At 33.8% G+C, this 21,253-nt stretch overlaps 1 protein-coding gene across 1 annotated transcript; it reads right to left on the minus strand.

Annotated features, from left to right (window-relative positions):
- Nucleotides 1-5,687: 5,687 nt before the first annotated feature.
- LOC130640727 (uncharacterized) lies at nt 5,688-18,922 on the minus strand. Its single transcript, XM_057447249.1, has 11 exons — nt 18,743-18,922; nt 16,764-16,940; nt 16,282-16,412; nt 15,399-15,530; nt 14,434-14,632; nt 13,474-13,785; nt 12,276-12,534; nt 11,619-11,864; nt 9,677-9,697; nt 9,202-9,261; nt 5,688-7,343 (listed from the first exon to the last, which is right to left on the minus strand). Exons 1-11 carry the CDS (start codon nt 18,887-18,889, stop codon nt 7,090-7,092), a joined length of 1,938 nt encoding a protein of 645 aa, XP_057303232.1. The 5' UTR covers nt 18,890-18,922; the 3' UTR covers nt 5,688-7,089.
- Between the last annotated feature and the right edge of the window lie 2,331 nt (nt 18,923-21,253).

A 21,253-nucleotide genomic window follows, 5' to 3' on the forward strand; every position in this document is an offset into this window, starting at 1 on the left:
TGGAGTCCAAACATCTTTGTAGACATGGTGGCCTCGTATGTTTGTTTCAAACTTCACAATAAAGGCAAATGAAAAGTTTCTTGGAATAGTTCTAGCCATGTTTCGCCCTCTCTTGAATGTACAGCGAAGTCATTGCATTGTTTGTTTACCTTTTGAAAAAATGGAATGCGGGAAGCTATTGTAATGCTTGATTTTGGTACGAAAAATGAAGTCGTTCTAGTGTATAATAAACAAAATATTTCTAGCGAGCGAGGTGTGTGTGTGTGCAAAATAACATGGCTCCAACCGAGAATTCACACAAAGGAGAAAAAATCAAATCCTATTCCTTGGATCTGAAGAAGGAAGTCGTGGAATATGCAATCAATTATTCAAATCGCCAAGCAGGAAGGCGATACAATGTTGACGAGAGGAGAGTTCGTGAATGGAGAGCAAAAATGGAAGACATCAAAGCCAGGGTTGCTGATAAAGGTGGACTGAAAAGAAGAAGACTTGATGGTGGGGGAAGAAAGCTCACGAACGACGACTTAGAAGAAGAAGTACTCATCTGGATAATGGATCGTAGATCAGCAATGCTTAGAGTTTCTCGAAAATTAATAATGAAGAAAGCAAAGATTATCCATGACAAAAGCACCGATGACCCTGCTGTAAAAGAGAGCTTTGTAGCCAGTCGTGGATGGTTGGAAAAATTTATGAAAAGAAACGGACTTTCTTTAAGGAGAAGAACAACTACCGCTCAAAAGAATCCTAGTTGTATGGTCGACAAACTTGTCATGTATGTTTTACAGTGCCGACGATTACAAAGAAAATTTAAATACTCCGCTGGTTCAATCATTGCGATGGATGAAACTGCAATTTGGTCTGACATGCTCTCAGGGACAACTGTAGAAAGCAAAGGAAAGAAAGACATTCCTTTAAAGACCACTGGCCATGAGAAAGTCAGAGTTTCTGTGTGCCTTACAGCAAAGGCTGATGGAACACGGCTCAAACCATTCATCGTTTTTGGGGGTGCAAAGCGGGAATGTAATGCTCTAAACGAAGAATACAAATCTAAATGTATTATCGCTTCATCTTCAAATGCTTGGATGAATGAGGAATTGACATTAGAATACATTAAAACAGTTATTGGTAAATTTTCTTTTCAAAAGCGATTGTTAGCTTGGGATTCCTTTGAATGCCACATGATGCAAACAATCAAGCAACGTTTGAAAAGTTTCAATGTTGATTCAGTTATCGTCCCCGGTGGTTGTACTCCGTATATTCAAGCCCCCGATGTTTCGTGGAATAAGCCATTCAAAGCTCATGTTACCGAAGCTTACGATACATGGCTTAGTGAAGGGATCCACGAATATACAAAAGCAGGTAATATGAAGCCACCTCCGCGAAGGAAAGTAATCGAGTGGATCTTAGAAGGTTGGAAAAAGCTGTCAAGTGAGCTCATCGTGAAATCTTTTAAAACATGCGGTTTAAGCCTTCCAGTCGATGGTAGTGAAGATGACAAGATCCACTGTTTTAAAAAGGAGGGAGCTTGTCCTGATGGGGCATCACGGCTAAGAGAATCCCTGAATATCTTGCAAGAGGAAGAGAGTCAAATAAATCCTTTTGAGAACATAACAGATTCGGATGTTGAGGATGCATGCGGGCCGTTTCATTTGATTGACTCTGATCAAGAAAGCGACGAAGAAATTGATGTTTGAAATTATCTTTGTTATATTTGATAGAAAGAGAACAGGAAAAGACACGATAATTCACCCGTTATTTCTTTCTCGTACGTTACTTACCCCTCTATAGAACCCCAAATCTATCAAAAAAACTTTTACTAAGGATAGCATTCAACCAACGGATTGAATTTGAAGAATAGGCAAAAACTTCAGAAACTTGAAATCTGAAATTTCGAAATAAGCGCCGCCCTCTATTAAGCGCCGCCCTCTAATAAGCGCCGCACCTAAAATCACAAAAATTAAATAAGCGCCGCGGCGCTTATTAGAGGAAATACGGTATTCAAAAAAAGATTTAACGGGACGAAGCAATGTTCTATTACTGACTTTTTTCTAATAGAGTAATTCTACGTAAAGTTTATTGCTATATAAATAATTCTTACAAAAATACCAGGTAGCTTGTTAAAACCGTGAAAAACCAACACCCTTTGCGTATATTTTTTTTCAAAATTTGGCTGATAAAACTTAAACTTTTATAATCCGAACAAATCCCCAAAATGATTTGACTTACACGAGTTCAGCTCAACCTCGTCCCCAGGGTGTTGTTCATCAACAAGGCAACATGCCTTGGAAACGAGGTTGAAGTTCAGCTGTTTAAAAAACAACTAACAACCCTAGATACGAGGTTGGTTATAGGCATCATGAGACACAGTTTTGAAGAAAAATAGGCTTCAAATAAAAACCAGGTGCGAATAAAAGTCGACAAAACGTTTAAAAGTTGTTCTTTCCCTGACATAACACGATTAACTACTTTAGAGGCAGAAACTTTCGCGGGCATTAACTTTCGCGTTTTTCGCGTTTTTTGATCATTTTCGCGAAAGTTTATGCCTTTGGAAATTCTAAATCATCAAAACGCAAAAGTTTTTTCACGCGAAATCATGGATATTTTTCAAAACGCGAAAGTTTTTTCACCATAAAAAAATCATAAAAACGGAGCAGTTTTTAAAAGTAATGATTTATTTCTACTTTAATCATCGTCAACTACATTAACACTTGGTGTTTTTTTCTTCTTTGGAGCAGCGAGCATTTCTCGGATGTCCCGATTATTTGAAACAGTGCTTGTGGATGCAGACTTTTTCTTCCTTTTGCCGGGGGCCTGCGGTGTAACGACTGTAGGCGGCAACGTCATGACGAAATTGAACAGATTTCCAACCGCTATGTCTTCTGTTGGTTCCGTGTAGAGATCTTTAACTAGATCTAAATAACGTGATGTTAATTTCGCTTGAAGAATGGTGGCTGGTGTTTCGATCACAGCTTGACATTCTATTTCAAGTCCTCCTTGTACTAAGGGAGAACGGCGATAATGTTCTGAAGAAAGCGTACAATACATAGACGTACCTCGATCTAAGAAATACTTTGTTGTTTTTGAAATCTCTTTTGGCAAGTGTCTAACAGTTTCTCCATTTTCGCTCACTGTCTTTATAGCAAATCTATCGAAGGTGTTTCCAGGCTCGTGAAGACAAATAAGTTTTTCGTTCTCTTTTGGTTGCTAAAATCTTCGATAGTAATGATATCCTCTTACAGCGGCAGTAAATGTATGCTTTTTCATATTGATGAAAAGATTTGTAGTAACAGTGATAAAAGATGTTATGTTCAAAACAATAAAAAAACTGTTGTTTTTGGATATAAGTTCGATTTTTTTTTAATTTTATTCATTTCTAAAGAAAATTCGATTGAATGATTCGAAATAAAAACATTCGATTATTCGCGAAAAAAGAAAAAAAAAACACTCCGTTGTACAATAATTATTTTTGATTGCATCAGACGGGAATGTTTTGATTTTAATCTGCGATGGAGGAGATATGAGTAGAGAGCTTTCAAAAACAAGTTCTGGGATTATGTAAACAAACTTACAGGGTGTTTGATAGAGAGCTCTGTCAATATCCATCATCATGTCGTTTTTAAGAAAGATGCAGCTAAGAGGCGAAAAGAGGCAAACAATCAAGAATATGAAATTTCTCAACAAAGCTTGTAAAGTCAGAGAACAGAAGAAAATGGTAAGTATATATGTGATTTTCGAGTTTACAGTATTTAAAGATTTTTGTGTAAGACAAAAGCAAGAAACTTTCTAATTAAAACCGGCAGACCCTTATTATTAGGTGAGGTAGATGAGATGGTGAGAAAATATCTTCTATCACTGAGCAAAAGAGGTGGAGTAATCAATACAACACTAGCAAATGCAACAGCCAAAGCTCTGATGAGTAAGTATCCTCATGCTGTCGGTCAAGTTGACATCGACCCATCGCGTTGGGCAAAAAGCCTGTTTTCCCGAATAAATTTTGTCAAGCAGAGAAAAACATCGTCAAAGATGGATATACCTGATGGGGCTCGAAAAGAGATAGAGTTGCTATATCTCCATGACGTTGTATCAAAAGTAGAGCAGTACAACATACCATCTGCCTTATTTTTAAATATCGATCAAACTCCGTTAAAGTACGTTTCAGTAGGTAATGAAACAATGGCAGCAAAGGGAGTTCACTCTGTGACGATTGAAGGAAGTGCGGATACGCGTTCAATAACTGGAACATTTACCATTTCGTTTGATGGAAACTTTCTTCCTATTCAACTTATTTATGGTGGCAAGACAACGAAAAGTTTACCGATGTTTGAATTTCCAAAAGATTTCAGCCTCAGCACAAATCCCAAACATTTTTTAAACACGGATGAATCGCTTAAGTTCTTGAAAGAAATCATCAAGTCTTATGTAGTCAAACAAAGACAGATCCTGGTCAAATGACGGCAGCTGTACTCGACGCTTTTAAAGAAGCAAACATATGTATCGTCAATGTCCCTGCTAATATGACAAAGTTCTACCAGCCACTTGATCTGACGGTCAATGGTTTCTGCAAACGATTTCTCAAACGTAAATTTAACGAATGGTACTCAGACAAGGGGAAAGGGCAGATAGATAATGGTGTTGAGATTGATGACGTTCAAGTAGGGTTACAGTTGTTCACGCCGGTTGGATTGTGGAATTCTACAACCACATGAGCACGCCGAAAGGGAAAGAAATTATCGATAGTGGATGGAAAAGTGCTGGTATTTTTGATGCCTTAGAACTCAGTTCAAGCAAAATGCCATCGATTGATCCTTTCCAAGATATAGATCCGATGCTGAGTAATGCTGTTGAGCAATCTGATGATAGCCATCTCTTAGCAATTTGTGATGTCACAGTGGAGGCATTTGAAGCGTTATGTGGAAGCTAGATTCAAGAAAGTGATGACGATACTGGCTCAGAATGGGAAGAGGCAGATGATTAAATTTACTTAGCCTAAACTTGTATATTTTATACATTTTTGATTACGGTAAAGACCTTAGATGTGATTTAACGAATAATTTTTTTCTTGGATTTTGGCCACTCGCAAAAGTTTTTTCACGCGAATATGAACCTTATTTTGAATTCGCGAAAGTTTTTCCCGCGAAATTTGTTTCAAAAATCGCCAAACGCTAAAGTTTTGTCGCGTTTTTTTTTTTTTTTGACACGGGAAAGTTAATGTCCGCGAAAGTTTCTGCCCTTAAAGTAACATAAAAAAAGATGTCCGGTGGTGGGAACTTTAACTGTAACTTGAACTATGGTAATTGTGTACAATATACCCCCGTCATCCGCCAGCATTATACTGCATTGTGTAGTAGTCAGGAAATCTCATTTTCATTCAGGTAAATTATAATATGCAACACTCATTCATAAATTTTCTCATTTCCACATAATTTTCATGTTTCTTTTGTTTGAATATGTTATTTCTAGGAGGAGAAGGTTACACTGAACATTCAGTCGAGGTAAAACAAAACGGAACTAAAAAGCAGGTGATAAATTAAGCAAATAAAGAGGCTGAGCGAAAAATAGTTTTTTATTGAGAAAATGCATTATTATTATTATTATTCCAGGGTAGCCTCTTCAATTTCTATTGGTACTGCTATCAACAAGGTATGACTGAAAAGGTTCAGGAATATGAAGTAAAAATGTTTTAGAGATTCAACAAACGGATTTATAATTTCGTCTTAAATAATAAAAAAAAAACAATCCAAGGTAAATACAACTAATTTAAACTAAAAACACAAAATATAAAAGATGTAAACCAAAAAAGTTCAGGAAAATATATTGATCACGTGTATACCATGTATTTTAAAAATATTTTTAAATACCAGGAACTATAAATAGCTATAAAAAATATTTAGATTCCAATACTCTAGAAAAAAAAATCATAAAACATCAGCTCTAACATCACTTGTAAAACATCAATCATTTTTTTTTATCAAAATTTGTTACATACAAAAAGGGAAGAAAAAATAACAAACAGTCATACAGCAGGGAATTAAAAAGAAAACTGCAATATTCGAAAGATACTTAAAAAACAAAATTTAGAAAGCGTTATGCGAATAAAAAAGAAATTAACGGTCAAGAATTAGAACGTGGCATTACTGTGCTGAAAACGATGTCTCGCATAAACACAAGCACTAACCCTGAACACCCTTCAGCCTTAGTGGTAATGTCACACGAATTTCATACAGTTTTAGTAGAAAAACACGCCTGGAAATTTAGAAGAGAAAGTTATACACAACTTACTGGAGCACGTGTATTTAAAAAAGTAAAGTTATATACAAAAGAACAAAACGAAGTAATTAATTTTTTCACGAAAGCAACACCTCTTACATTATAATAATTCACAGTGTGGCAAACAGGTTTGCGAGAAAGAAACCAGTCAGGTATACTTTCTTTCAGCTTTAAAGGTTGCGTATTGTTTCCTAACTCTTCTCCAAAAAAGGGCTAGCCTTTTAATATGGGTTAAATATCTTTTTTCATAAGAGAAAAAAAATATGCATGCAAACCAAAGCTACAAAGGTGAAGTTATGAAAGCATTTTTCCAGCCCATTTCGGAAAAGGTATGCTATCTAGTCTTACAATTCCTTCATCAGGTTTTAAAGCCTGTTTAAGCCCCTTTGGCGACCATGTCAGAAAACAATTCTCTGTGTTAATAATGCGAAAGTAATCGAGCGTAGACACGGACCTATATAACTACACAGAAATTAAACAAAGATATAAAAAGCGAGACAAATGCATAAACAAATAAAGTTTAAAAATCGTAGAAAAATAATCAATAATCTTTTTTTTAGCTACAACATTGTATCATTTCGTGTGCACAATATATCGGAACAATTAAAGATCAACCACCCCTCCCCATCTTCATTTCTCAATTTAGAAAACCCCAGGGGGCTCTGTAACAGTATTTGAAATTGAGACAGAGAAAGAAGTCTACGAAATGTTAAGGGATACATTTGTCCCAACATTAACGATTGCAGATTAAAACTTTTCAATTTCGACTTAATTTCTAAAAAAATTTTCTTTTTATTTCGCTTACATTGCGCATTACAAATCTCACATCAACGCGGTGATTTTCTCATCATATTCCTGCATCAATTTACTATACCGAGTTCTCATTTTCGAATGGGCTGTAATGATTTTTTCCACTGCGTCCTCAGTACTCTCAGTGACGTCATCAAGTGGAGTAACAAATTCTAAACTTTCTTCGTCCAGTCCTTCTCTGTCTTCTACAAACGGCAAATTCTCTTGTTCTCTTTGGATCTGCTTCAACTCCTCTTTTGTCATTTTAAGCGGCTCTCTCAACGGTTCTAAGAAAAGGAATGAAAATAAAATTGAATGAAGTTTTCAGTTCGACAACAGCATCGGTAAACGTTGTACCGTAATTTTGATAAAAACTCACTCTCACGAAGTGTCAGGGGATTGACAAAATTGTGTATTAATTTATTTATTTTTAATTTTAAACTCCAAGAACTTCAGTTAAACTGCAGCATTGGGATTGGGTTATTGTAAATGGCACCAGAGACAATAAAGTTACGTGTGCAAGAAGAAAAAAAATAATTCCATGGAGTTAGTTTGTAAACTATCATCATGTTCGTTTCAGATCATTGATTAAGATTCCCCTTTAAAAAGGTTTATAATAATAACCAAATCATTATTAGCAAGATAAAAGTTCTAGAGAAAATAAAAAAATAAGATGGAGAAAAAACAGATTTTTTTCTGACATTAAAGTGGGTTGAGTTAAAACATTTAAGCACAATGAAATGTAAAGAAAAACAGCTGGCAATGAGATACGATTTGTTTACGCAATAATCCACTCACACCTTTTCAAGTTGGTAAATGCTGCGCCGTTGTATGCATTTTGTTAGAAAGCGCGCCTATATTGGTGTCACTTCAAAACTTACCAATAAAGATACAAATGAAAAATTTATTCTAATTTTGTCGCTTCTTTTTTTGTTGGCAACACAAAAATCTCGAATGCATGTATTTTAAAGTTTTCAGTTAGCTAGCTAGCTATAGCTAACATGTGCGGAAACCAGCAGGGGTAATGAGGTACTTTAATTTTACACTACACACGTAACCAGCACAATTTGTCGTTGGTTATCCTTTCCCACACATGTTTAGCTTTTAGCTACCTGCAATAGTATTATATGGCTAGCCTAGCTAAAAGTGATGGTATAGATAGGTAATGAGTAGCTAGCTAACTTTCACATATTATTGCAATAAAAAGCAAAAAGCTTCTTTAAAAATTAATTTTGGGAGATTTTTTGTGACTTTGTATCGTGGAACAGACGAGATCGTTGGAAACTAATATTTTTGACCAATTAATGATGTATTATTAATTAATGTGTATTATTATGCAAAGTATTAATGCAACTCAAACCTGGTCATGGAATCTACCGTCGGGTATCAGCGGTACTAATAATTGCGAGTAGGTATGTTTGCGAGTCGGAGAAAATTAAATTTTACGCGTATAAATTTTACGCATATTAATTTTCGCGTATAATTGCTTTTGGGTATTAATTCTTGCGAATTAGGGAAAAAAAGGTTATATATCAAATGTTTTTGGAAAACATTCACCAAGTTCACTTTAAATCAAACGCTGACTTAAAGTCAGCGTTTGATTTCTACTCTTCAATGAATAAAATTGCGCTATTTTTACCCTGTGGTTAAAGCTCACGAATTATTGAGAGTTCTTTGCAAGTAGTAAATTTTCGCGAATGGTGCCTTGAATTATTTTTAACGGATAAAATTATTACCATTAAGGTAAATTAGCGCGTGGCCTAAAAATATCACGACTATAATCGCGGATGAGCAATAATAAAACAGCCTAAAAACATTATTTTATCAAAAATTGCTAATATTACACCGCTATACAGCTATACCGTTTACCCCTAGCCATTGTTGGATTCATGCAGTACAAATTATTTCAATTGAAGCCACATCTTTCAGGTAACCCGATAGAACATGGCGAAGTGGCGTTTTGTGTAAAAGATGATTAGCTTTTTCAATACAATTTTGATGAAGTTATTTCTCACGTGCAAAACCTAGGGAAAAAGGTCCGGGAATCAAGATTGTCCCCTGTGTGGTTTGAGTGTTTAAACCGCACAGGTTTTCTTGTTTATCTGAAAATATTTGGGAAAAGAAGATTTAATTCATTCTCTTTACCTTTCTCGTCTTCATCTTCTTCTTCTTCGTTCTCTTTTTTTTCTATGCCATCACTGTCGTCTAAAAAAGCGTAGTAATAGTAAGCAGTAAATACGACTGACGCAGTGTAGATTATTTAAACCTGTGTATAAAAAAACATATCTCAAGACATCTTTCTGCAACTTTTAACGAATTTATATGTGTACGGCAAATTTATCATGTAATGATTTGAACCTGAATCTTGAATTGAACCTGCGAATTCTTGAATTGAACCTGCGAATTCTTGAACTAGCGAACGCTTAAACCTGCGTCTTGAATAGAATCTGTGAACGCTTGAACCTGCGAATGCTTGAGCCTGCGAATACTTTAACATGCGAGCGCTTGAACCTGCGAACGCTTAACCACGCGAACGCCTGAACCTGCAAACGCTCGAACATGCGAGCGCTTGAACCTGTCAGAGCTTAAACACACATTTGAAATAAATAATTTTATGTACCTCCCACTTCAGTATCAGGATCTAAAAATCAATAGAAAAATTTTAAACATAATTAAACATAATTTTAACAGAACACGCAAACTTTATTAGCTGATAAGTAAAAGGTGCGCCTTAAAACTCAAGACTTATGAAACGGTGTGAAAGCAACGCTCAAGATATTTACCGTGCCACAACTATTCGTGATTACATGTCACGACAAAATTTCACCTGCAAATTGACAATTCTGTTTAAATATCGAAATAAAACAGCTTCTCCAGCAGAAATTTCTACAGCAGATTTGCATATTATTTACTATCTAGAATTTAAAATTACGTGTAACTGTTCCTGACTGCATCTCCCAATGTTTACTATTTAAGCATGCCTGCTTTAGTTTTTTTTCTCTTGACATTGATATTATGACAAATTTGGAAGTTGAGAAGCACCTTTAAAGTAAACCTTCATAGCATTAGGAGCAGGTAACCTTTTCCACCACAAATAAAAAAAACACAACCACCTTGTAGTATGAATATTTTAAAGAAAACCAATTTTTAACGGCACTGTAAAAAAATGCACTTGCATTATTATCAACTAGTCGTATGTAGTATTAATAACTAGTTGTAAGTATTGTTATTAACTAGTCGTATGTATTGTTACTAACTAGTCGTGTGTATTGTTACTAACTAGTCGTATGCTTTGTTATTAACTAGTCGTATGCATTGTTATTAACTAGTAGTATGTATTGTTACTAACTAGTCGTATGCATTGTTATTAACTAGTAGTATGTATTGTTACTAACTAGTCGTATGTATTGTTACTAACTAGTCGTGTGTATTGTTATTAACTAGTCGTATGTATTGTTACTAACTAGTCGTATGCTTTGTTATTAACTAGTCGTATGTATTGTTACTAACTAGTCGTATGTATTGTTATTAACTAGTAGTATGTATTGTTACTAACTAGTCGTGTGTATTGTTATTAACTAGTCGTATGTATTGTTACTAGCTAGTCGTATGCTTTGTTATTAACTATTCGTATGTATTGTTACTAACTAGTAGTATGTATTGTTACTAACTAGTCGTATGTATTGTTATTAACTAGTCGTATGATTTGTTATTAACTAGTCGTATGTATTGTTATTAACTAGTCGTATGTATTGTTACTAACTAGTCGTATGTATGTATTATTAAATACTTGTACGTATTGTTATTAACTAGTCGCATGTATTGTTATTAACTAGTCGTATGTATTGTTAAAAAATAGTCGTATGTATTAGTCGTATGTATTGTTAAAAACTAGTCGTATGTATTAGTCGTATGTATTGTTATAAACTAGTCGTTTAAGTCGTAAAAAGACGTAGGTATAGGAAATAAATTGAAAAAAAGAATTCCATGACTTTTTTCACACCAAAATAGAGCTTAAGTTTGTTAAAGAAACATTTAAGTTGGACATAAAACCTAATATATACTCAAAATAGTTTCATTTCTACTTTTTTTAATAACGTACTCATTGAAACTCAGCAACAACATCACATTTAGATCACTAAAAGTACAGCTAAAAATAAATACCAATTATACCAATTACAGGACACCTAATGATAACAGAATTTTTTTATTTTCTAATGTGTCGATCCTGTACACAAATATTCGTCAAATAAATAAATAAAATAAGTAAATAAATAAATGTTAGTCGCTGTTTCTGTAACTTTTTCAAGAACGTAGTTTCCCCACAACACTCAACAGTTATTGAAATTTCCGTATTGCTACACTAAACTAGTACAGTGACCGTCTCACTAGACTCATAAATTCTGGATAAAGTCGGAGAACTATTATCTTCTTAAAATTTCTCAACTTTTAAATCTTCTTTTATGACAATAGTTCATTTATTAAGGACATCAACAAATAAAACAAGGCAACCCCCCCCCCCCCCCCCCACAAAAAAAATTATAACGCAATAAAAAGCATACGGTAAGTCGATGCTTCCATCATTTTCTTTTTTTCATCCAACTGTTTTCTCGCAATGATTTCGCCTCTTCGCCCTTTTAATTCATCTAGATAACTCAAACCGTGCACTGCTGCCATGTAATGTCTCATTTCCTCCTGAAAGTTTTTCTTCCGGCCAGTGTATTCATTCTTGTGAAGCTTTGTCACGAAAGTGAGACGAGCTCCTGAATAGTTGAAGCTTGGTGGTCTTGCAGAATGAGGAATATTTCCTAAATAAATATCAATCTTCATACAGACGACAATAATTTGATTTTATAACTTGCAATTAAAACGTTTCGTCGTAAAAAAAATTTAAAAAAACCCTTCAACTCAGTTCTGATCAATTTCGCAAATATGATATATTACTTTAAAAATATCCATTGAGTAACTGTTTGCAAGGTTCTCTAATATATCAACAACACAAAAGCATAAAGGATGTAACCAAACATAGCTGTTTATTATTCAACATCCCAGACTGAAAAAAGATACCTCGTTAAATTCGCTTTTGCACACCTGATTCTATATCGCTGATAAAATTATGTTGCTTTCAAAACATATAGCAAATTATATTTCACTGAGAATACACAGATTCTTAAATAAATCTGTATTTATTTAAGTGCATAACTAAGTAAAATGCATACCATCAAATATCACAGTTCGTCCATAACGAGGTCTTACTTGAGCAACGATTTCCGTGTCATCGCTGTTCTTCTCAAAAAACGTCGTTTCTCCATAATTATTTTTTGTCCATTCAGGATTTAGATACACCAAAACTGTGAATTCCTCCTCCCCATAGTAACCAACATCCCCATGGATACGTGTGTGATCAGAGCTGCGTATAAGGTTAATCGACACATCATAGGGAAACATGTTCGGATTCCCTGTTACGTATGATGCGAGCTATAACATGAAAAAGAATTGCATCACATAAGGTTCAAAACAAAGTGAAACTCACTTTTATGTCAAAAACAATGCATGTTGAAAATTTATGCATATGCACTACAATTTTTTAAAAAGAACATCAAATTTTAGCTCCTTATGTTTTACACATTTATAGCCTCATTTGTGTTCTTATGAAAATAGGAAAATATGGTCACAATGACGAATAGCTGTTACAAGGATTAGAAGAAATAGATATCGACGTCATTTGAGTTCCAAAACATTGTTTGATTAGTGATTCTGGGCTTCCATGATTTTGTTCCTATAACCCATGAAGGAATTTAAGCTGAATACGTTCTACATATGTTCTCAATCTTCGACAAAATCTCATCCTTAACGTTTTTATAAACTAATTTTAAAAAACGTGTTTCTTTATGAAACCTAAAGATTCAAGATTACAAAAACCTTTTAGTATGTATCTTCGAATCTTTTCTTTCGAAATACAGAAAAAAAGCTTTTTAGTAAAATATTCGAATTTTATATTGTGAAAGTTAGTTTTATTCCAATATGAAGCGTCAGATTTAGTAAATTGGTAAAATGTCAACATATAGCCAGTTTTTAATCTGACTGTCTGTCTGAGTGAGATTTCTTCTTTTTTAGAGATGGTCTATTCACAAAAATATATGCTGCAAATATTATAAGACATTGTGTGAAACAAAAAAATGCTGTTCAATTTGTTTTGACAGCTAACAGGAAAATCCAAAAAAAAGCAAACAGCGAAACAAATATTCTCAACGAACATTACTATAAAAAATACAAAAAATAACCATAAAAATATTTTGATTTGACTAAAACTTTCTACAATGTACACTATTACTTCATCATATTTTCCATGATGGAAAACCTCAGATTTAAATGCTTCTAAGGAATGCCAATATAAGAGATATCATATTCGTTTACCTTTCTGATAATTTTCCAGTATGGGCTTTGAATATATGGATTTAGAAGAAATCCTGCAATCCACTGAACATTGTCTGAAGACGAGTCAATCGAATCATCATAGAAATAAGTACCATATTTTAAAACAAAACCACGCAAGTGATCCAATAAGTCTTTGGAAAATAAACCATCAAACACAACAATTTTACGACCATCAGTTTTAGTGGTGTATTCAAGAACTTTGTGTTTTGCAGGATCAGGAGCAGTGAACGGCTCATCTTCAGAAAGTTTGTATTGTGGTAGATACCAGTTCTTATATGAATATTCACGGTCCTGTGAAAACAAGGGTACAATGATGAGTCAAAGGCTGAGCCATAAAATAATTTTGAGCTTCCAAACGACAATCTATAGTTGTTTTTAGCATGCATTTACTTATGCTTGCACAAGAGATGTGCGAAAAAGTATGCAAAAAATGCATGGGTTAAATTGTAATTTTTTTATCGTTTTGTCTTTAATAAATGTTTCTTCACAAAAATTTAATGTTCTTTAAAACTAAAACCCTAAACCTGTCCTTAAAGGAAAAAAAGCATTTTTAAAACATTATAACCATGGAAATAAGCACTACAATTTATTCTTCTAATACAAATTGAGAGGAATTCTAGTTGTAACTGTTATTGTTTAATATTGTGATTCTCTTGGTTCTTAAAGTACTCTAGACAATAGAACATTGTGGAGGTGCATTCTATACCAAAGGGGAAGCAACGATATATAGACCAACAGGTAATATTCCATATATCTCTTTAACAGTAACAAACTGTAAAATATGCAATATTATAGAGGATCATAGTTGGTAAAGTTTTACAGTACTTTATTGTTTGCATTAATAAGCAAGTTTATTGTTTGCATGTAAAATTTCGTTAAAATGATATTCTGTATAATACTCTGAAGCACATCAGTTTACACACAATATACACATAGTACCTTTCTATACTGCAGAAGTTTGGTATAACTAGCTTCCATTTTTGATTTATCTTTTGAGAATTGAACTTGAAATATAACTTGTCCTTGTAAAAATGAAACAGCTGGTGGTCTGTTGAGCCGAAATATCGTACTTTCCCATACTACAACTCTTCCACCTTTATGAGTAGCTCCGCCAATAATTTCTCGTTTTTTATCATACCTAAAAATAAGAAGTATATAAGGATAAAAAAGTATGAAAACCATAAATTGCCGAGACCTAACAATGGAGAATACATTGTAATACTGCCAAAGGATGATACTTTGAAGATGCAGCTATGATGATTCATAACATGTAAAAATATAAGAAAATGAAATTTGTGACTGTGAAACAACACCATCAGCATTTTTTTCTGAATTTTGAATTAATAAAACACCCTTGTAGGTTCAATGATTTAAGAAGAATGGAACAATTAAATAATAATATAAATGCAAAATTCGACAAAGTTATTTTGCTATATTATTTTGCTATATTTATGCATATCAAAAATTTGCAGTTGCAGCTAGAGAAAAAACAAAAGCTATTTAAATATTTTTAAAACAGCGTATGCACGATTCAACTAAGTTTCTTAATTTTGACATGACAACATGTAAAATTTCTTAAAGTACAGTCAATCATAAAAGATAAACCAAGGTTTACAAATATAATGCCCCAGTTTTGACAATTTCAAAAGATTAGAACAAATGAAATGTCTTATACTTCAAAAACTTTCAAACATTTATTTAATTTTTCACATTTTGATTACCGCCCATATCAAAAAGAAAAATAGAGATTTAAAGAGACTTTACCTTGAGAAATAATATAGTAACTTAATGTTTACAAGTTTTATCTTTTTAAGGCAACTCACAATTTTCTTGACTGGTTAAAATATGTAAAGATAGCTTAACATCTGAAATCTTAATAGGAGGTTAAGCTACAAATTACTCACAAATATAACTCCCCATAATAATTTTTCTTCCAAAACTCGTTTACGAACATCATCACAGAAAATTCACCTTCATCTGTGCTATCTGCAGACACTCTGGTATGATCTCCACGACGAATAATTTTGCCAAAAACTCTAAGAATTAATGAGATTAACTTTATTACCTTCTCAGCTTTCTACCTATGTGTTTATAATTCTAGAAATCTCTAACTAATGCACTTAGCCAGAAAGAAATGAATTAAATATTTTTTGTTATTTTATGTGAATCATCAACTTTGTGTCCCCTAGTAGGTAGTATTTCAAAAAGTCAAAGTGATTATAATTTTTGCTGATTTATTTCTTGAGTCAGTTACATAAAAAGTTCAAAAACCGTACTTTTCTCACTTAAATTGAGAATGTTTTGAAATCTGCTCTCCAACCTAGATGGTGCTGGTAACTACGATTGATTCATGGGGAAATTAATGCCACTCAATGAAAATCTAGATGACGCAGCAAAACATTACTTTGTTTTTCACAAGTTTACAAAGAGGTTTTTTAACTGTTTTGAACATAAAATGTGAGCTTTATTGCACACAGCATTGTATACTTATAAATCCTTAAATGTGGGCCAAACATTTTTATTTTGAATAAAATTTAAATGCAACCTCACAGAAGTTTTTTTTCCTAAAAGTAACTATTGAATACAGAACATAAAGGTCAGTAATTATAAGTAAACAAATTTATCTCAGCAACTAAGCCTGCTTTTTATCTCAATTTTTATCTCTTCATCAAAGAATATTACATTTTTACATTATTACCACTGTTTTTTTTTGACATAGGATAGAGATTTTTTTGGAAAATATTTTAGTTATCCTTATAAACAACAAATAATGAATTGCACACTCACCTGTAAGGATAATACGGTCCTTCGTCTTTTGATACATCAATAACAGCCCGTAATAACCTTTTACATAATTTAGTTTTACTAAATGCTACCGGATCACGATCATTTATCCAGGGTGTATTGTCATGAGTTCTCTAAAAAGTTGTAACATGCTTCAATACATTCATGCCTGAATCAGTCATTTTTTGCTTTGAACACCCTAGTAGAAAACACAGCAACCAAACCTGCTTGACAAAGATTTGCTTAAGCAACACATGTCAAACTAACAAGCAATTCAAAAGTTATTTATTACCAAATATTTTGAAACCTGGAATGACAGACATACAATGATATGTAATAAACAGATGCAGATTGTTTTGCAGAAAAGGTTAAGAGGTTATAGAAAACTCCAAAAGGTTATAAAAAATATTATACGTTTTTTCATGCAAGTGCAATCAAATTTTGTGCCAAATTCCTAAAATTTTGAAATAATTTAAAAAAATTACCTGCTTGTTTACATCATCAGAATCATAATTATTGAATAACCAACCCTCGTTGTCAAACGTTAAATAATTTTTTACAAGAACTTGATATTTTGATGGTATAATGTTGTCATACACAGCGTATGGACGTCCATCTGGTGTTTTTGTGTAGATTAATCGATGCTCGCTGACATTGAACTTCTGGAAAAAAGGCTCAAACTGTATATATCTATTACATAATCAATAAACACAAAGGATATATTTAAAAGCAATCTTAGGCAAGAAAAAGATGTTGTTGAACTGACTTTGTAGAGCTTAAAAAATTGTTATCAAGTCTTTGTTATTTCAAATGCATCATCGTCATTCTCAGGTTAACGTCCGTTTTCTATGCTAGCATGAGTGGGACGGGGTATATTAATGACCCTCTTCCAATCTGATCTAGACTGTGTTAGATCTAAACTTAACTTCCTCTGTATCAAGTCTGTCCTTATAACCTCCTGCCAAGTCTTTCTCGGTCTGCCTCTGGGCTTGCCCCAGGAACTATCAAGCCTCTACACTTTCTTACCCAATTATCCCCCTCCATTCTTTCCAAGTGCCCCAGCCAATTCAATCTTCTTATCTGAATAACATCTTTAATTCTACAGATACTTAGCCAGCTTCTTAGCTCACCTGAACTCTTTCTGTCTCTCAGACTGGCGTTACACACCCACCTAACCATTCTCATATCATTCCTTTCTAGACGGTCAAGATCTTCCTGCTTCACTGCCCATGTCTCACTACCCTATCGTACAACATAAAACTTTTAATGATGATTTTTTATATAAATGGCACATGCACTTAACTATACGGAATAATTTTATATTTAAGCGTTAGGTCATTCCCGTCCCATGAAATTGCTATTAAAACTTTGTTTACTTAATTGCATAAGAATAGCTATGTAAAGCCTAAAAAGATTTTTTCTTTAAACTTTCTGAATTGAAACTTTATTTTTACATCTTGTATATGGAAAACATTGTTCCGCGTCCCTAAATTGTTCTTGCTCAAGAGAAGTAATATTGCTGTGACATACTTTGCACACACATAATCTTTGCAAACATTCGGTTAAATTTGATTTGTGTCTATAATCCAATTATACAGAGGTTAAGTTTAGGTATTCATTGGTGTCATATACACTATCGCTGGGAAAACATCTATTACTTTCTTCAACTGACACACTTTTTGCTCAATTTGCTCAATTTACTCAATTTAATGAATTTATGTAAGCCTGACTGGCTGTATTAAACAGGGCTACTAATTCAAATGGATTGTAGCTATAAAACCTGGAACAGACAAACTAATACATGCATCCTAATTTATTTCTTATGTTTAATAATTTTATAAACCTTTGCCGTAAATCCTCTTTTAAGTAAATCCTCTTTTAATCAAGGGTAGCCTATTCAGGCACGGTAATTTAACAATTTACTAGTTTAAAGGCAGAAGTTGTCAAAAAGAAAGGAGGCTCTATCCAGATATAAATATACAAACACATATAAAAAAACAACAAATAATAAAAAAAAATGCTGAGATTTTGCTAGGGAAGCATTTAAACAAATTAAGTATGAGTGAAAGGAGTTTACTTGCCATGAACAAATTAAGAATGACTACTCTTTTGTTTGTCTTACCATAAATCACCATAAATCGTTTAAAAAGCATCAAAATAGAATCGTAAAAGTAAAAAAAAAGCAATGTAGATCGTTAACTATCAAAACGGGATGCTGGAAAGCAAAAACATTGCTGCACACTGTACATTACAAAACAGTCAAAACAAGATTTTAAGAATAAAAAATAATAGTTGATAACTTGTGTGTATTAGAATACAATATATATTAGTGAGGTTATTATTATAACTTATCTGGCTTCCTCAAAAGATGTTTTTACAGCGAAACCCTAGAATTTTAGGCCTGTCTAAATAAAATAAACATTAAAACAGTATTTTGAAGTAACACTAAAAATAGTTAAGATACCTTTTTCGTACTTGGAGTAACAGAAGCTTCATCAACTTTTTGACCAACCTTCATAACATTGTCATCAATTACTATGTTGTCAGCATCTTGTTTTGTTGTGGTGAACACCATCAGAAACAAACACACCAAAATGTGCAATAATTTCATTTTTATTATATATACCCTAATGAAAAATGTTCATAAATAATAACATATCGTCTTCAGGAATACAGAAACAAATTTCCATTGAAGCACACTATATTCAATTCTTAGTTTTTACCATGTATATACATCAGTTTTTTATAGGAAATTTAAAGGTGCAATGTTCCAGCCTATATGACTTGAGTCACTCACATATTGATTGAGAAACCCAATAATGATAGCGCACACAACATGTGAGCATTTTTTGATAAGCAAAAATTTTCCTCTACAGTATATAGCTAGATGATAATTAGTTTTTTCAAGTTAGGGTCACTTAAATATTTTCACAATTGAGCCTTAAAACTTCCTTAGTGTCCAAATTCTGAATGTGTTGTTTCTTAAATGTAGCTAGCTGTTCTCCCCAATCTTAGGGCAATGCTCAATCTTTAGACATAAAAATGCCGCCCCGTCTTAAGACTGGACAGGGTATTACAAGATATTGGGCAGGAGACCAATGTTAGGAACATCTTCAGATGTCTTTTAGATTTTAAAGAAGAGATTTGTATATAGTCCTTTGTTGTTTATTTTAGTCTTAGAAGCGCTGTCGATGGAGTTCAGAACAGGTTGTCCATGGGAGTTATTGTATGCAGATGATTTGGTTCTCATAGCAGAGTCGATGAAAGAATTAGTTGAAAAGTTTGAGAAGTGGAAGAAAGGACTAGAAGAGAAAGGGCTGAAGGTAAACACAGCAAAGTCTAAAGTCATGATAAGTAGCATTGCAGCCAAGTGTGACCTTGTAGTTGGAAAGTGGCCTTGTGGAGTTTGCAGGAAAGGGGGTGGTGGTAACTCAATTTTTTGTCAGACTTGCAAGCATTGGGTACATAAGAAGTGCAGTAGTATTAGTGAAAGGTTAAAAGCTGACATACAGTTTGTATGCAAGCGTTGCAAAGGTGAGATTATAGAGAATGAAGTATTTCCAGCTTTAATGATGTACAACAGTGGCTCGTTAGAGATAGTTAAAAACTTCTGTTACTTAGGTGATATGGTGGGCAGTGAAGGGGGTGTTGGAAGAAGTGTTACTTGCAGGATAGATTCTGCTTGGAAAAAGATTAAAGAGTTACTTCCTTTATTGACTAGCAAAGTCCTGTCAATTGAGGTAAAAGGTAGGTTGTATGAGGCCTGTGTAAGAAGTGTTATGTTGTACGGTAGTGAGACATGGGCAGTGAAGCAGGAAGATCTTGACCGTTTAGAAAGGAATGATATGAGAATGGTTAGGTGGATGTGTAATGCCAGTCTGAGAGACAGAAAGAGTTCAGATGAGCTAAGAAGCAGGCTAAGTCTCCGTAGAATTAAAGATGTTATCCAGATAAGAAGATTGAATTGGCTGTGGCACTTGGAAAGAATGGAGGAGGATAATTGGGTAAGAAAGTGTAGAGACTTAACAGTTCCTGGGGCAAAGCCCAGAGGCAGACCGAGAAAGACTTGGCAGGAGGTTATAAGGACAGACTTGATAGAGAGGAAGTTGAGTTTAGATCTAACACAGTCTAGATCAGATTGGAAGAGGGTCATTAATATACCCCGTCCAACCCATGCTAGAATGGAAAACGGACGTTAAGCTGAGAATGATGATGATGATGAGATGGGTCTGTTGTTTGCAAGATCCAACAAACATTCTCATAGATTGGGCAGTCCAGTCTTAAGACCGTTCGGTTTCAAGATTGGGCAGAACATAGCTATGTTTGTAGCTTATTTTATACCTGACTAAAAGGCTAAAAAAAGAGGCTATCCCTTGTGTCCAAATGTGTTCAAATTAGAACACAAAACAAACCTAATACTCCCAGTTTTATGCAGCTAGAACAATACAATCTATAATAATAGGATCATATTTAGTATTGTCTCTATGGCTAATTTAGCTGCCTAGCTTGCATCCTTACGTTGTCTTGTCTGCAGCTTCAAAAAAGGAAGACTTTGCACAGCTTAAAAAAACTTCCGAGAAGCACGCCTCCGTTGAGCTTAATTACTTCCTTGTTTAATACTTGTTCTAAAGGGTCGTTGTTTGTGATAAAGCGCAAAATTCGGCTCTGTTTTAAATTTCGAGAGTTGTTAGCATAAAGATATATTCCCGGCACTTCGTTATCCTCCTCCGGAACAAAGAAAATCAACACGCAAGAGATTACATGAAGGTGATGAGCCTATCGTCACTTATTTAGTAAAATCAAAAATGCGATTATTATAATTTTTGAGCTTTTTCTCCTTCCACAAGGAAGCAACAAGAAGGCGTTGAACTACTCCCCTTCACGACAGAATATTATATTCATGGGATCTGGAGACTAAGGTGCATTAAGCATTTTCTATTGATGTGCGCACAGTTCCTCTCTATTTGAAAACGAA

Source organism: Hydractinia symbiolongicarpus, chromosome 4 (assembly GCF_029227915.1).
Source record: "Hydractinia symbiolongicarpus strain clone_291-10 chromosome 4, HSymV2.1, whole genome shotgun sequence".
NCBI classification, from domain to species: Eukaryota; Metazoa; Cnidaria; class Hydrozoa; order Anthoathecata; family Hydractiniidae; genus Hydractinia; species Hydractinia symbiolongicarpus.